Genomic DNA, 18,193 nt, shown 5'->3' on the forward strand with positions numbered 1-18,193 from the left:
TTTTTTTTTTTTTTTTTTTTTTTAAGACAGAGAGAGAGGGGCGCCTGGGTGGCGCAGTCGGTTAAGCGTCCGACTTCAGCCAGGTCACGATCTCGCGGTCCGTGAGTTCGAGCCCCGCGTCAGGCTCTGGGCTGATGGCTCAGAGCCTGGAGCCTGTTTCCGATCCTGTGTCTCCCTCTCTCTCTGACCCTCCCCCGTTCATGCTCTGTCTCTCTCTGTCCCAAAAATAAATAAACGTTGAAAAAAATTAAAAAAAAATAAAATAAAAAAAAAAAAAAGACAGAGAGAGACAGAGCATGAACGGGGGAGGGTCAGAGAGGGAGACACAGAATCCGAAGCAGGCTCCAGGCTCCGAGCTGTCAGCACAGAGCCCGACGCGGGGCTCGAACTCACAGACCATGAGATCATGCATGACCTGAGCAGAAGTGGGACCCTTAACCAACTGAGCCACTCAGGCGTCCCACCCAGCTTTTGTTTCTGAAAGGGAAGGAGAGAAGGTCTTTAAAGAAAGGTCTCGAAACGCCTTTCCAATTTGAAGCACTAGGCAGATTTGAAGATACTCCCTTCCCAGAGATTCTTCTAGTAATTGGCAGAAATCTGCCATTTTGCTGCAGAAGATCAATCAAGAAGATGCAATAGCAAGGTGAGGTGACATTGTTCTGTCCTCTCCCGGTCCATCATGTCATAGACTTCTCTGCAAAGGCAGAGTGACGATGGACAGGTAACATCACACATTCTAGATTTATGGTATCTCTTCCTTCTAGTTCTCCCAAGAGGCCAAAGGTCTTCTAACAGGGAGTTAAACCTGAACAATGAACATGTCAATGCGGGAAGGAAAAGCTTGGACCTCAGTAGTGATGCAGACCCAACACCCAAACCTGAAGACCATTTTTAGGACACTGTCAAATATCCTAATTAAAAGTAAAAAATACAAGGGTTTAAAAGCATCAGAAAAGCTAACCAAGATTCACAAGTGTTGAATAAACGCCAAGACTCTCCTACGTTTTAAAACACACAACAGCAAAAACTCTAGGACAGTCATCTTATCCTAGATTTCATTGTGAGTTAGTTATTCCAAAGGGTCAGAGTCAAATACCATGGATTTTTAAAATAATTTGATAGTGCTAAGAGTGCTAAGTATTTCAAATTAAGCCAAAGGATATCAACAAAAGATTCATGGATGAACCTTGGCGGAGAGCCATGAGCCCCATCTGCAAGTCACATATTACATATTGTTTGCATGTGATTTGGTTTTCCTTAACCCTTGAGATGCACACTGGGATTTCCCCAAAGAGCTCCCAATACCAAAGGCTTATCTTCCAATGCCAGTGGATTAATTGGGAATGGCATGTAGGACTCCAGGGAAAAACGGTTCAGAACAAAACTGCCTGGGGCAATATAATTCCTCATAGAAAAAAAAGCTAATTTTCAAGTTATACGGAGGCTCAAATATACACATGGTATAAACTGTTCTCTCATCTGAAATCAAGGATTATAGAAAGCCAATTTATATAGGATTGCACTCTATAAGGTCAGTCAAAAATCCATACATAAACTATCGTTTTTATTAAATTCTATGATACGGAAACGAAAACTTGTTTCTCTGAGCCATTGGTTTGAAAGAACAAGTCTAGTACAATCCATTCTCCTAGTCAGTGGTGATAGGCTTCACCAGCAAGGGATCATCCATCACAAGTCTATGTGAATACCATCATACTACTTTGCATTATGCTAATCACCATGGTTACTTATCTAGCAAAGCATTCTTTAAACAGGCATGAAATCACCAATGTTGAATACAGAGCAAGGGGAGGGAGGACAGGAAGAGGAGAAGGAAACTATATTATATCTTTCCTCCAACGTAATGCATATATGTATACGAAGAAAAACCACCAAAAAAGCTAGTTAACTAGATGGCCAACATTATGCAAATAAAAATTACTGAAACTTCAGTCGACGGGAATTTGAAAACAAAATATTTGGGAATTTAGACATTTTAAAGACCTTGCTATTAAGGAGTATTTAGAGAGGAAAAAAAAAACAAACAAAAAAACTTCCTATAACTGGCCAAAATTTACTTAAGATATGCCTAACACAGTACCTGACATATAGTAGACATTCAATACGCATTTGTTAAATGAATGAGAACTTAAACATGTCCAAATGTTTCAGATTAAAGATAACCATTTTATTAATAGTGACTAAAACAAACAGAAAACCATTAGCAACTTGATCTCAGGTAACCAGTCTCAGAGGGGAGAGTCAGATCAATACAAAAAAGAAACCCAGCTCTCAAATGGATAGGCCACTTTGTGGGAAAGCGAAGAGCTCTCTGGTTAGTATCTGAGACCATTTACTCTTTTTCAACGTGAAAGGAAAAAAAACCATTGACAACTTTTCCCAATATTTTAAATAATCTGCCCCGCATAGCTTTGATAATAGTCTGAAAAACATCAAGGCGCATACGCAATCATTAGTTTTCTTAAAATTTCCCCAGGAAAGTCAAAGAAACAGCGTACAGTAACAAAAGGAGTCTCAAGTCTTCTCTTCGATTTTCTCAACGTAAATTCACCAAATGACATGCATGTGTCACTAATAATGAAGATACACACCCACATATGGTGTCACGAAAGGGGGAAATCTGCATCTCGACTCGCGCCCAGACAGTCCCACCTCAGACAGACATACCAGCTGAGCCTCCCCAGGACAATTAATAGACCCTTTTAAGGAAAAAAAAAAAAAACCCTTAAAATCTCCCACAAAGAGAAAACCATCGACTGGGGGGGAAAAAAAAAAAAAGGGAACAAGCCACTTACCGGGTTGTTTTCCTTGATCCACATCGAGTCCACGGAACTAGACACATCTTTTATCAAGCACATCACGGAGAATTCTTCCCCTTCCCTAAGAAGATGGCTTGCTTTGGACACAGACACAACTGGGACAGCTCTGATGGCTAGAATAAAAAGAAACGGGACCCTCAGATAGTCTGTTCTATTATATGCCATTTTCACTTGCCACTTTTCCTCAAATGCGCACAACTTACTCGGTGGCCTGTTAAATAAAATATCAGGTATGCTACTGACTGTAGTGCTTGCACATCAGCAGGCATCAGCAATTAAATCTTGTATCCTTCAAGCAAATTCATTAATACCGGGTGAAAAAGATAGGACCGTCTGCTTTGAGATTATAACGCTCCTTGACAATGCTATTTTGAAACGGGCAGGCCTGGCATTAATCTTTACCTCACACAACCTTGATGGTTTTATGAGGATGTGACCCGCACCTAGTTAAATTCTTTTAACCGAACAGGCATCTTTCCCGTAGGCTGTAAAAGTAATACGTTGTCCGTCTCTGAAAACCCCCATTTTAAATAACCAGACTTTCCTTAACGCCAATGAGCACACTTTTTCAAAAGCCTTAAAAAAAGCCCCCCAGTTGCTGAATGTCAACTGGTGTCGAATTTGATGATCTGAGATACAAAATCTAGACATCTTCCAGCTACCAAAATAATCTACATAACGCCAGGATAACAACAAAGTCTGTACTCAGTGGGTACTTGCCTCCTCAGATTGTGAAGAGTTTGGGAATGCATGAAAATTAAACAGCCGAGGAGAAAGTCAATCCCTGTGTCAATACTAAATCAAGGAGTGAATAATGTGTATGCTAATCTTTTCAAATAGTGTAACTGAAGCTTCCCAGTGAGTTTCCCTCGGAAGGAACACCTTGTGCAGTTACAAAACTTGGGGTGCCCCAATGTCATTGGTTTCACCGCGGTCCCCTCCTCCTACTGCCCCCTGTACGGTCTAAATGCCAGTCGTTGGTCAACGCGCCCCGCTGGAGGCAGTCGTGGGCGGTTGTGTGGGGTGGGGACTATGCAACAAAGAGTTCACAAGCAGCTGACAGTAGTCTGAAGCCGGCGGGAGTGAGGAAGAGCCAGCTGCCTGACAGCCGATCGAAAGATGGACCAGCGAGAAGAGAGAAGTCGTGTACCAATGAACATCAACAGCTGCTCCGCCTCCCAGAAGAAAGCGAGAAGGGCCCCCCCTTACCTGCCCTCACTTTCAGGGTGAATTTCTTCGACAGCACGGACTTGCCCTTCCGGTCCGCAGAGCAATGCAGGCACAGCCGATGGTACTCGCGCTTCACATTCCTGATTGTGATGCCAGCCTTGGGATCGGTGACGAAAGTCAAGTCCTTGGGAAGAGGCTTCCCCTCGCACCCCCGGAGGGAGTAATTGGTCACCTCTGGGTCTGTCAGAGGACAGCGGACCAGCGTATCATGGTCTTCTTTCCCATACAAGGGAAGGTCAACGAGGAAAAGCTTTGCGGGATCTATAGCGTGTCAAAAATCAGTAGTTTGAATGGTTGAAAACATTTTTGAAAAACCTCAAATGACTCCGACGTTTCTCTTTGCGAGCAAAAGTAGAATTTACCCAAACGCTGCTAATTAGGTAACAGTTAACATTTGTCCCTTTCCATGTGTCAGACACCAAGCTTGGACCATTACGCTTTCTCTCATCTAACCCTCAAAACAGCCCTCAGTGAAGGGCACTATCATCATCACCCTTTTATACATGAAGAAACTGAAGTCTCAAAAAAGTGACTCTCCTAGGGGCGCCTGGGAGGCTCAGTCGGTTAGGCGTCCGACTTCGGCTCAGGTCATGATCTTGTGGTCCGTGGGTGCAAGCTGTCTGTGCTGACAGCTCGGAGCCTAGAGCCTGCTTTAGATTCTGTGTCTCCCTCTCTCTTTACTCCCCCATCCCCTTTGCACTCTGTCTGTCTGTCTCTCTCTCAAATAAACATTAAAAAAAAAATTATTTTTTTTTAAAGACACTCTCCTAAAGTGACATGGTCCAGAAATGGCTGGGCGGAACTCGAACTGCAGTCCGACTGATAGCACAACTTGGGCTCTTAAAAATCTGGGGATATTTTATTACAAAACTTACTCTTTTTCCACAACAGAGGATACTCTAAGGAGCATGAGCCAAGACTAAGCCGGTCTGATATTACCTATCAGGATCAGAGGACCCCCTTCCAGAGTCCCCAGTCTCCAGAATCTTTTGGCTTCTGCATAGAATCTGGGAAAACTATTAGCAGGCCACCCCATACGAATGTCACGTGGGTCCCGCTCTATCCATACTCTCTTGAAAGACGCATATTAATACAAACTTGTGGAAATCAACTGAAGCCATATTCCCAAGGGGAGCTCATGAGTTTCAGGAATGCGGTGGCAAACACTTTATCATCCAAACCAGGACGCTTGTGAGTGAAGGGGAGTGCTATTAACAATTACGCCAGGACACCAGGTGTGGACTGGAAAAGCCTCAGGCAGACTGGGACCTCATATAAGCAAAGACAAACCTCATTCTGTATACACAATATGCTGCCACCTCTCCTGTGTAAAGAGAATACAGATACACGGTTGGGCCAACAGATTATGTTTAAAATGTTTCTTACTTGTCCTTTCTACCTGGAATTCAGGTGTTCCACAAAAATCAACTTGGCATCATTGAAATATATACTGACCAATTTTGAAAGGTAATTTTCCAGAACCAATTATTTTTTTAACATTTATTTATTTTTGGGACAGAGAGAGACAGAGCATGAACGGGGGAGGGGCAGAGAGAGAGGGAGACACAGAATCGGAAACAGGCTCCAGGCTCTGAGCCATCAGCCCAGAGCCCGACGCGGGGCTCGAACTCACGGACCGCGAGATCGTGACCTGGCTGAAGTCGGACGCTTAACCGACTGCGCCACCCAGGCGCCCCCATTCCAGAACCAATTATGCACCTCCCAGCCTTACTAATGAGTTCTATGAATAAAGTACTTCATGATGGCTGAACTATGGTCTGAGGCCATAGCTGTTTTGTTTGGTTTATTTTTTTGTACATCTACTCTTGCTCGGTGGCTTAGTCTAGCTCCTACAACGCCCCAATTTCTTTCATTGCTGTAACATGAATCACTTAAGTATCCAAACATCTTAAATCAGTAATAATTCAGCATAGGGCTAAGTTATTAGGGAAGACTTTCCCTTTAAAGAAAACCATGAAGTCTGCCAGACCGACCTGGCGAATTCAGTTGTCCCCATTTATTCAGTGGTTTACCCATTGCGTTAATGTGCAGAATGATACTTCATTAGCACCTGAAAATTAAAGAGTACCTTCCTGAATGTCAAAAACAGCACACAGGTTAGCTCAACAATTATGGAATCATACCCAGAGGCTAAGCTGCGCCTTATCACTGTGTATTTTTCAGCTACCCACCTAGGAAAGAATAACAGATAAACTAAGGAGAGGCAGAGTGAATTTCATGGCAACCTTCTCTACAGTGAACACTAGGTGAGTCAACTGTATTAACCCTTGATAGAGCTAGAATTTGCACAATGCGGTCTCCTCAAAGACAATTACATCAGGACGACAGAGCAGGTGATCTTATCTGAAGGTTGCAATGAAAACCTGAAGCTCTTGAGGTTGCCCAGATCTACGATCTAGGACAAATTTACTCATTATTCCTCCACAATAACCACGGGTGAGGCCTCCTACGCAGCCTCTTTCAATGGTAGCCCCAGTCTAGGTACAGACGCAGGACCAGAACTGGGACTCTCTTTGTCCTGCTAGAACCTGGGTATATCTCTTAAGCTTTAAGTACTTGTTTTTACATCAACAAGAAGATTCTCCTGCCTACCCCCCTTCAGCAAACCTCCTCTTGAGAAGGAGGTGAAAAGCACAAATACAGATGAATCATGGAGGTTGTCATGGGATAGGAGGTACAGAAATCCAACCATCATATTTTTCTTCTAAGAGGTCACAGTTTGTTTGATCTGTTCTTCGGGTTTTGGGTTTGTTTTTTTACATCAATCCACTGACAACTATTAAGAACCTAAGAGGGACAGGGGTTGATTAGCTGACTGGGTGATTTTTTCCGGAATTTGCTCCCTAAAAGTGGATCAATTCTTTTGAAGTGTTGGCCTGTTTAGGCCTTTAGAGGCCTTTAGTTCCCTGAAGTGTTTTTACTAAGTGGGAGTATCTAGGATCTCAAGGCATTAAAATGCAGCTTTCCCAAAGGGCCCAATTTATTCTCAGGGTTTACTCAGAGCTTCCAGAACAAATGGGCTCACCATATTGTAACCTCATTAGGAAGAGCATCACAGCCTTGCAGACCTTCAGCTGGAGTCATAACCACAGCCACCATGTGTCAAAAGATGGGGGGGGGGGGGGGACCAAATAACTAAGAATAATTTGTTTTAGGTTTTCTAGATCCAGCCAGTAACATTTTATCTGTGGCTGGCCATGTATATGTCATCCATAATTAAGAACAAGCTCTTAAGTTCTCCAAAGCATAGCATGAAAGAAAGCCACACGTTTACCTCTAACAAACACGTAAATGGAACTGCTTAAGCCGCCTCCGTTGGTGCACGTGTAATTGCCCGTGTTGGTGGCCTCTGCTTTCTCCGTGATCCATTCATTGTGTGTGATCTCACTCGACTGGCCCAGAGTCTCAAAAGTCCATTTGACAAACCCTGGATCGGTGCACAACAGCCTAATCTCGTCGCCAACACTGACTATTAACTCTGACGTTGCTGGATGGATGGACGGTAGAGACCATTCCCCCGGACTCGCAGATGGTTGAGAAAAGCCTGCCAAGAAGAGTCAGAATCGTGTTGAGTATGATCTTTTTCCTTGGCGAAATAAAGCATTTCTTCCGATATTGATTTCCATCTTCTGTGTGCTCTACAATAAAAATAGGACAGAGCTGCCCGGCTATTTATAGTTAGAAAGAGTTCTGTTTAAAGTTTAAGTTCATCTACTGAATTATTTTCTGCAACTCTCAACTAATCCTGAGGGTCGCACTTGGTATGCAACCAACTCACTGGATGCCATGGCCTTCTCTGGGCTAAACACCCCAGCTGGGTCAAGTTTCCACTCTGAATAGGGGCCGTCGCCGTGGTACTGACTTACTGACACCCAGCCTAGAAACAACAAAAACAAAACCTCGCACTATAAAAACACACACACAAAAACTCCTGACCTGTTACTCTCGTGGCAAAACGTACATGATCATGACACAGCTTGGCTGTGAACTGTTATTTGTATGCAATGCTCCTTATATGGTGATGTTCATCAAAAGGAGAACTATTTATGAGTTCCAAGCAATAGGGCAGAAAATGAAAACCCCATTTGAAAGATCAGACCATGAGAGGTTTCACGACATTTGTCGGGTTGCAGCCTAATCAAACTAATGCCTAGACTGGCGTCCTAGTTTAAAGATGCAAACTTTAGACTCTGAATATGAAACTTGAACCTTAGAAAATTCGCAGCAGTCAACTCATTCATCCATCTGTCGCATAAATGCATGAATTACGATCTGCAAAAGCTTTGGGCATAAATGCATTAATTGTGATCTGCAAAAGTCCACGTGAAGTGCAACACGTGGTTCTTACACACACTCCAGAGTTTACAGAACACACTGCTTCCATGTCAGAATAAGTGAAGCATAGCTCCGAGTTTTAGCTTTAAGCTGAAGAAGTAGGAGGTGGGCTGGACCAGAAAAGGCCAAAGACGAGACACGTGCCATGGACATATACCACAGAGACCACGCGCAGAGGCACCATACGGTTTTCAGTAGAAAGGTGACATGCAGAGTAAGATACTAGACATCAACTGGAGTCAAGGAAATCAGTGAAAAGCTCTGGTTCTCAGGTAGGCAGAAGCGATAAGACTTACAGTAAGGATTTGAGACTAAAGATGCCGCGTACGCCAGAGGAAAAACACACCAATGGTTATAGTGCAATGAAAGCTACAAAGATAGACTCACCTACAGCCTGGGTGAGGGATATGGAAGAAAGAGTCCCTGGACGAGGTGGGCTAGAGCATCAGGGGAACAGAACTCCCTGGGGTGCTTTCAATGACTTCTGCAAGGTCATGGGCGAAATGGGATACCTACCCCACACCAGGAAACTCTCTACACGTTTGGCATGATTGGGAGTGGGGAGATGGGGGCAGAATCATAAAGGGATGGGGACAGGAGGGGCGAGAGCCCTGCAATAACATGTGGGGTTAAAAGACGGGATCAGACAGTCAAGGGTAAGAGATTGTGGAAAAAAGAGGAACACACAGTACCAATCTTGGAGAGCTCTCCCAGCTAAGATTTAAAACTCAAACAAACAACAAAAACAACAAAGAGGCACAACCAGAAAGGAAGGGGAGTTGCTAAAGAGGGGAGGGAAGGCGACACATCAGACGGTTTCAAAGAAAAGGTGGTGGGTCCTAAGGCAGGTGCTGAGCAAGGTCAAGGGCATGAACAAAAATCCCTGCATTTGGTGGGAAAGAGATCACAGGAAATCTGAGAGTACAATTTCAGGTGAGTGGGAGTGTCTGTGTGCTCCAAGGTTAAAGTCTAAGTGTAGACCTCTTGCTGAGGAGCTACAGCAAGAGAAGGCAGAGAAATAGATCTGTAGTCAAACAAGGCTAAAAGTTACAGAAGGGATCCCTTAACATGTGAGCATAGAAGGAAGAGAGTCTGTGGAGAGGCACGGACCAAAGATGCTCCGAAGAAGCACTCAAACTGTCTGCTGCAGGTGCACATAGATGACCAGTCTCGATTCCAATTTGTCATCCAGACAAACGATCTCATCCGGGCACCTTTCAACCATGGCTTCAATTGCAGCTCCACGAGATCATGCCAAGTACACCCCAGATTAAAGACACTCAGCAACTTGGATTCGCAGACGGTAACAACAAGGTCAATTATAATCATCAAATGTTATTAAGCACCAACAACATAAGAAGTGCTATAGGCCAAGACCACCTATACCTGCTGGCCTCAGCATCTAGATGGAGGAGACGGGATATAAAAACAAAGTGCTTGGGATTATTTTTAAAGTTATACAGCACGCTAAATAATGAAAATGGGCACAACAATAAATGAAGACACTATCACTTCACTTATTTATCCCCTGGTGAAAAGGGAGTAGTTCCAAGTAAATAGCAGTGACGTGGACAGTAAATTTAATCCAAAAATTCTTTATTTATTTATTTTTTCAACGTTTTATTTATTTTTGGGACAGAGAGAGACAGAGCATGAACGGGGGAGGGGCAGAGCGAGAGGGAGACACAGAATCGGAAACAGGCTCCAGGCTCTGAGCCATCAGCCCAGAGCCTGACGCGGGGCTCGAACTCACGGACCGCGAGATCGTGACCTGGCTGAAGTCGGACGCTTAACCGACTGTGCCACCCAGGTGCCCCTAATCCAAAAATTCTTAAAGAATTTGTATTGCCATATATTTCGATCAATTCAGTTTCCTCGGGAGTGGATCTTAAGGGTATATGTAGATATTACAATCCAGTTGAATAAATATTGCTGACTTCCAGAGACCTACCACGCCAATGTATGCTAAACCTCACTGTGTGACCTAAGGCAGGCCACTCAACTTCTCTGTGCCCAAGTTTCCACATCTGGAAAACGATAAAAAAAAAAAAAAAATACCCTCATCTCAGAGTTCTTATGGGAATCAAATGCGGCAAATACATGTAAGGAGCTTAACACAGGACTGGGCACCTTTAATAAACATTGGCTATTACAGCAAAGCCGTAAAGTATACTTGGTAAGACCTTGGACTGAAAACAGTCTAAATGTCCATCCTGGCTCTGCCATTAGTCAGTGTGTGATCCTTAGGCCGGTTCCTCATCAACTGGGTCTCAGTTTGCTCATTTGTAAAGGAGGGACGGTAACAGAACCTATTTCATAAGGCCGTTATATAAAGCCCTCAGAACCGTCTGGGGGCACCTAGACAATACTAGTAAATATTGGACACGATTATTCTAAAAACAGAACCTCTTGGGGTACCTGGGTGGCTCAGTCGGTTGAGCGTCCGACTTTAGCTCAGGTCATGATCTCGCAGTCTGTGAGTTCAAGCCCCGCATCAGGCTCTGTGCTGACAGCTCAGAGCCTGGAGCCTGCTTCTGATTCTGTGCCTCCCTCTCTCTTCGCCCCTCCCTGACTCATGCTCTCTCTCTGTCTCAGAAATAAACATTAAAAAAAAAATTTTTTTTTTTAAATTAAAAAAAAACAAAAAACAAAACAGAACCTCTTATCACTCCTCCAATCGGTCCTGACTTACTCACTTTCTATGAATGTAAACGGTTCCGTCATTTCCCAAACAGGTTCCTGCCTGACTTCTGCCTCCTTGGCAGCAAATCCTGGCAATCTTTCTGCCACTCCTCCTTGTCTGTCTTTCCACGCCTGCTGTCCCGCCCCCAGACTGACCACTTATTATCTCACAGAGAGATGGCCTCCTCTCCTAAAAGATCTCCATGGCTCCGGCCACCCCACTCACAGCTCCTCAAACCTCATAACCCTGAGATCTATCAGCCTAAAGCACCACCTCTCAACAACCCCACTCCCAGCCTCAAAAACCCTAACAGAGGCTGCAGCAGCTAACTCTGACATCATGTATGGTTTGCCAAGCACTTTTCATGGGACTAATTTATAGCTGCTTCCTCTGGACCTTTACCTGCCTCTCCAATAAGACAGATCCTTAGGCTGGCTGGCTAAGGAGCCTGTAAACCGCTCTATTCCTTGCTCGGCCCATCTTTCCGCCCATGTCCCCAGAACACACCAACTCCACAATTCACCTTCATGCCATGTGGAAAGCCCTGTTTTCATGGGTGTTAGTCCCTCACCATGATCACCTGTTCTCACTAAATCCGTCCAACATGTCCAGCCCCATCACCCATTTGGTTTGTACTGATGCTTACACGTGGTCCATGGACGTCTACGTCTTACCTCCTCCTAATCCTAAATTGTGTTTTTCCCCTGGCACAGTCATGAAAACATTCCCTTCGAACGCTGAACATATGAAAGATCGGAGGAAGGACAGGTTCCTAAACACCCAGCCCCTGTAACAGGTGTCAACAGCCCACCGATCTATCCCCAAAAGAGGACAGATGTCATTTCTGCGGCTCCACTAAGGGAGTGGCTCCACTCCTCCATTAAACTGCTACAGATACCTCCAATTAAGAAGCCTCCAAATTTGAGATCACTGGTGTAGGCTTTCCTTCTAGAGATTTAAAAAACAAATTTTGGGGCGCCTGGGTGGCTCAGTTGGTTAAGCGTCCGACTTCAGCTCAGGTCACGATCTCACGGTCTGTGAGTTCGAGCCCCGCGTCGGGCTCTGGGCTGATGATGGCCCAGAGCCTGGAGCCTGCTTCCGATTCTGTGTTTCCCTCTCTCTCTGACCCTCCCCCATTCATGCTCTGCCTCTCTCTGTCTCAAAAATAAATAAAAGTTAAAAAAAAAATTAATTAAAAAACAAATTTTAAAATAATTGCCACCAGAAGCATTAAGGATTTTATTTTCAAAATACATTATTTGTAAGTTCAACCCTCTAACTCACCTTGTAAAAGGAAAATAGAGCTTATATTACAGTGGGACTCTGTGTATCATTTATTCTCTTTTTTCCAAACTATCTTGAATGTTATTATAATGTTCTCACAATAGAAAAAAAACAGAGATACATGTTAAAGGTTTGCAAGGGGCACCTGACAAGTTGGAAGAACATGCGTCTCTTGATCCCAGGGCTATGAGTTCGAGCCCCATGTTGGGTGTAGAGATTACTAAAAAAATAATAATAATAAACTTCAAAAAAAGTGTATATACACATCTACCTGCCTTTATTATATTTTAAATTCAAGACCAATAAGGTATTCCAACTGAGCTTTGAAATTGTTCTGAAATCACACATTATTGAAAGTGTTTGGCACATAGCAAGTTCTCAACAAATGTTTGTTGAATTGGGTTTTATCTACATCAGGACTCTTTGCATTAGAAAATGTGCTTCCTTAATTGTGTTTGGCTAAGGCTAATTTATGAGTTGTTTTCTATTCCCTGAACACATGTTAATTAATGAGCCAAAAAAAAGAAATGGCAAATCCTACCATTGTGGGGACCAACTACTAGAGGGACTGATGGCTCTGGGCCATCATAGTCAATAATGTTGCAAGACTTTAACAATATCAAGATAAATGCCAAAAAAAAAAAAAAAAAAGATAAATGGCAACATACCTTCAATAACCTTTCACTAGTGTAAAATTCAACCATACCCAAAAGAATTGAAAGCAGGGATACAAACAGATACTTGCAAACACACGTTCACAGCAGCATTACTTACAACAGCCAAGACGTAGAAACAACCCAAGTGCCCATCAACAGATAGACAAAATATAGTATGTGCATACAAGGGACTATTATTCAGCCATGAAAAGGAAATTCTGACACCTGTTACCACATTGATGAACTTCACAAACATCATGCTATGTGAGACAAGCCAGAAACAAAAGGATAAATGTTGTATGATTCCATTACAGGACGTACCTACAGTAGGCAAATTCAGAGACAGAAAGTAGAATATAGACTACCAAGGGCCGGGGGATGGGGAATGGAGCGTTAATGGGTTTAATGGGTAAAGAATTTCCATTTGGAATGATAAAAAAAGAAAAAAAAAGTTCTGGACACGGATAGTGGTGATGGTTGTGCAACATTGTGAATGTGAACGGCACTGAATTGGACGCTTAAAAAAAATGGTACATTTTATATCATGTGTATTTTACCACAATAAGAAAAATGTCTAAAATTAAAAAAAAAAAAAAAAAAAACAAAAAAACAAAACAAAAAAAAAACAATTCTTTAAAGGCCCTGGCTGGTGAAGCCTCAAACCTTCTCAGCTACCCTGGATCTTTCTTAGCTGACCACTGGTATCAGCCTCTGTGAGCCCCCTGACTTTGTTTTAAATCATATCACTAAAAAAATAATTAATTGTTGTCATTATTTTTACTGCTGCCTGAGGGTCCGAATAGCATCTTGACTACCATCTATGACCTTACACAAAGCAGGCATTCATAAAAGGTCTTTTAACCTTCTGGGTTGAATAGGCTGTATGTTTTAAATGATGCGGACTCCTGGGGCACCTGGGTGGTGCAGTCGGTTAAGCATCCGACTCCTGATCTCGGCTCAGGTCATGATCTCATAGCTTGTAGCTTTTGAGTTCGAGCCCCGCATCGGGCTCTGTGCTGACAGCTGAGCCTGGAGCCTGCTTTGGATTCTGTGTCTTCCTCTCTCTGCTCCTCCCCTACTCACACTCTGTCTCTTTCTCAAAAATAAACATTAAAAAAAATAAAAAATAAAAAAAACCATGTGGACTCCTACCCAGGAGACTCTGAGCACTCAAGACCATTAGGTTCTTTTCTGCACCTCTGCTCTCCTACTCACACTCTCAGAGTCACTTGGTCTACTTCTCAAACCTGTTTACGGAAGTTCGACTTGTGGTGTATTATATATATAAATTAAGTGCATGTTATGAAAATTGAAATGTATGTGGAGGCGGGGGCAGGGGGAAGGGCTGTTGATTCTCTGATAACTAAGAAACACTCTAAAGGCGGCTCAACTAAAGGGAGTGTCAAATTCAATGTGGCTAAAATAGGAGACGATTGGAGGAGGGCCTCCAAGTCACAAACAGGGTTGGGGGGGGGGGGGTGGATCTGCATCCTAACAGTTTCACGAGCACTACATTTAAGGAAACTGAAGTTAGAAACCGCAGACCTTGCTTGCATCTTGGGTGTGGTGTATGCGGAGAACTCCCGCCAGTCATCCCGAACTCAAAGTCAACCAAAACTCAAAGACAAGGTTCTGCTTCTCCACCAAAAAGAATGTGGTCGCCCATCTTTCTTAAGTGAAAAGAAAATATTCAAGGTATACCTGAATTAAAAGACTAATTGAGGGTGCCTGGGTGGCTCAGGTCATGATCTCAGTTTGTGAGTTCGAATCCCACATCAGTGAGCTTGAATCCCACATCGGTGAGCTTGAGCCCCGCTTTGGGTAAAACACGAGCCCCGTGAGCTCCGCTCCGCTCCTCCCCTCTCCTCTCCTCTCCTCTCTTCTCTCTGTGCCCCTCGCTCACTTGCGCCCCCCTCTCTCAAAAAAAAAAATAAATAAAATAAAACAAAATACTAATTAAGAGTCCCGGTTGCACTTCTACTAGAGAAGGTTCTCCATGATCAGTGTAAGTGAGAGCCACTTGCTTGAGCACAAGGTTCTCCCCAGGCCCGCCAGCAGTGGCTGGACCCCTCCCACCATTGCTGCAAACCTATTCTCAAAGATCCTCCCGAGGGCTTTGCACCCTTCACAGATGTCTAAGCTGCAAAACCTGGATTTACAGCTGGGGTTAAAAGTAAGTAAGTCATTTCAAAACCTTTTCTTTGGACACAAATATAAGGAACCAGGTAAAATAACGGCAGGGAGGAAAACCCACGTAGAGAGGCCTATTCTAGTTTTGAGGAAGTAGGGCAGGAGGAGTCGCTACTAAGGCAAAGCTCAAAGCCCCATTGTAGTCTAACTACTCATTAGTTCAAGTACTATTTAACCACAGTTTGTAATAAAAAAAAAAGGGGGGGCTAATGATTTGTATATCCTACTCTTTCTGACATACTTTTATATCCCCACAGGAATAAACTGGATGAAAACCAAGTTGGAAGGATCCTAGTAATTGCCCGCAACACCCAAGAGGCTTTAAAAACAAGTGGATGATACTGGAAATAGAATAAAGCGGGAGGGAGGGGGAGCATGAGCTCAGTGAAAACCAAACAAACCTTATAAAAATGCTCTGGCCCAGTGGCAGGGAGACTGTAAACCCATCCTGGATCACCCAGACTGAAGGAAGCCATGCCACGGGGGATCCCAGCATGGCCCCCACTTTACTGTTGGGTTCAAGCTACCATATGTACCCAAGTCTTTTGCTTCAACACTGCATAACTATTACAGTGGTAGTGAAGTAGATGCTGATGGAGACCTCAGGGACAAACCCAACACCAATGAAATAAAAATACTGAAAGGTGATTAACATGTCCCAGGACTCCAAGGGAGCAGCTACTGTTTTCCCCAAAAGCGCCATGAAAAAAGTTCCAGAGGCAGGGGCCATGAGGGCTGAGCCAGTAAGACCTTGTCCATTGGCACGTGTCGCTGTTTATATGTGTGTTCAAGGAAAGGCAAGGCAAAGTTCTCAGAGTGTGAAGGTGTGTGTGGTAGTCAGGAAAAGCTCATCCTACAAGGACCTCGCCCCTACCTTACTCCCACACAAGCTCTCAGAACCCAAAGCAAAGTCTGTATCTCTCTCTGTGCTCAAAGCCTCACAGAGCACCAGGAATACAGAAGGTGACAAAAAATGCACGGTGAAGGGATCACTACATGTATTAAATGTGGAGGTGCCGGACAGGGAAGGTAATTGGAGACATCATCCTACACAGTGGCGTGTCTCTGATCTAGAGTGCTTTTTAACCAGTCTTCCTGCAGGTCAGTTTCTTTCAGTGACGGATAATTTTATACATTCTTTTATATGACAGATCATGAAATAGAAAGTAAAATAAATTCACTTTTCGGGTGGAAAAATCACGAGCCTTCAAAGAAACCAAACCACCTTACAACGACATACTCCCAAACATACCATCCAAATCCCTACTGCCCCCAACCTTCAACGGCACCTCCATGGGCAAGTTTGAAAACAGTCCTAATGGATCACATGATGCCAGATTCACAACTCTGCTATTTCCAAAGCACTTTCTGGGTAAGAGAGAGTTCAGCTGTATCTTTCACCTTGTAATTCCGAGATTAAAGCACTTACCGGGATAGAGCTCATTATTAAAATCTACTCAGGTTAGACACAAGATAAATAACAAGTAATTGACACGATCTCACTGTCTTAGGTCTTCCATGGCGATATTCCTGTGGCCGTGGCCTCAAAACCAATCCCTTGGCACAGTGCACATTTGTACTTAGTTCTTATAAAAATGACAGAAATTCTCTATCTGCACGCCCAGCCTTGGTACTACATCAGACACAGGATTTGCAGTGATTATACAAAATTTGTTTCCATATTTGAGACAGTTTACGGTTTCCAGCCATAGCAATACACCACTGTAAAACGATCAGCCGTTTGAAAGTCGGTTTAAAATCGTAAAATCACAAAGACCTCACTGCAGCATAGTTTTTGAAAACAGCAGCTCCTTAAGTATATTGCAACGTTGGTCTAAAGATTATGAACTAATTGACAGAAGGGAACTAATGGGCAGAAAAACAAAAGCCGGAGCCTGAGTCATCAGTGGCAGCGAGGGACGGGAACAAAGCAGGCACTTCTGAAAGGGTCTTCACTGATGAAATGGTACTAGAGCTCCTACTATTTGTCCTGGGTGGGGCTGGGGCTCAGGAGAATACAGAGCCTTAGAATGAAGCCAGCAGAAAAAGAAGGGAAATGGGGCGGGGCAAGAAGAGGATTCCCAAAGCTCAGAATAAAGAGCGTGACCTGGCCGTGTGACCTGGCCAAGCCCCGGGGTAGAGGAGGAGAAAGGTCTATTAGGAGCAGGGAACACAAGAGCGGGGAACACAAGAGCAACTATGGCAGACCTAGGAAGGTGTGTGCAACATCACGGTGTGAGGCCATAGGTCCTGAGGGGCAGGATCATCACAGGGCCCCCTTTGGGATCATCACAGGCCCCCTTCGTCACAGGAAGGGGGTGAGCCCAGCCTGACGGGGAGCGACTGATGTGTGCTGGTCAGACCTCAGAGGGAGCAGTGAAGGATAGTATTGATGGGTGAGTAAAGGTCCTGGGGTGGGCTGCATGTGAGCAGCGAAAAAGCGAGAGGAAGAAGACAGGACACCTGTGTTTGGCTTAGGTGATGGGGAGATGCGGTGCTGACAGCCTGGAGGAGGAAGAAGATTTAGAAGTATTTGGATCAGTGGGTGGCACTGGAATGTCCGGGAACTTTGCTGGGGGGGGGGGGGGGGGCTGTGTCAGGGCCACAAACACACTCACCAGCACCCAGCAAGTGACTGGGGGAGGGGGGCTAACCAGCCGGGTCCCTAGAATCATCCAGGGAGGAAGAATACAGAGGGGCCAAAAAGGAGATGACAGACACAAGGTGGCTAGAGTAGGGTAGAGATGGCATGGCTAGGTTGGTAAAGGAGAACCAAGAAATTCCAGATAAGGTGGTGTAGAGGACCTTCTAGATGGATGCCAAAATCTCTGAGGGCATGCAGCCGGTGGGGGACCAGAAGTGGACAGAGAACGAGCCCCTCAATTATCAGCACACAAGACTGGTCACTAACAGACACATCCTAGCCTATATCACTCATTACAACGCTGGCCACA

The 18,193-nt window shown here is 44.2% G+C and overlaps 1 protein-coding gene across 2 annotated transcripts in view; it reads right to left on the minus strand.

The window, feature by feature from the left end:
• The window catches only part of KIT (KIT proto-oncogene, receptor tyrosine kinase), an 89,745-nt gene that overhangs the window by 43,821 nt on the left and 27,731 nt on the right, over positions 1-18,193 (minus strand). For both annotated transcript variants that reach the window (XM_040483337.1, XM_040483328.1), the window contains exons 2-4: positions 7,366-7,635; positions 4,050-4,331; positions 2,817-2,953 (exon numbers count right to left, since the gene is read on the minus strand). In XM_040483337.1, the coding sequence (XP_040339271.1) occupies positions 2,817-2,953; positions 4,050-4,331; positions 7,366-7,635 (689 nt within the window). The remainder of the gene's footprint in view (positions 1-2,816; positions 2,954-4,049; positions 4,332-7,365; positions 7,636-18,193) is intronic.

Source organism: Herpailurus yagouaroundi, unplaced genomic scaffold (genome assembly GCF_014898765.1).
Source record: "Herpailurus yagouaroundi ecotype Mexico unplaced genomic scaffold, PumYag 28, whole genome shotgun sequence".
Taxonomy (NCBI): Eukaryota; Metazoa; Chordata; class Mammalia; order Carnivora; family Felidae; genus Herpailurus; species Herpailurus yagouaroundi.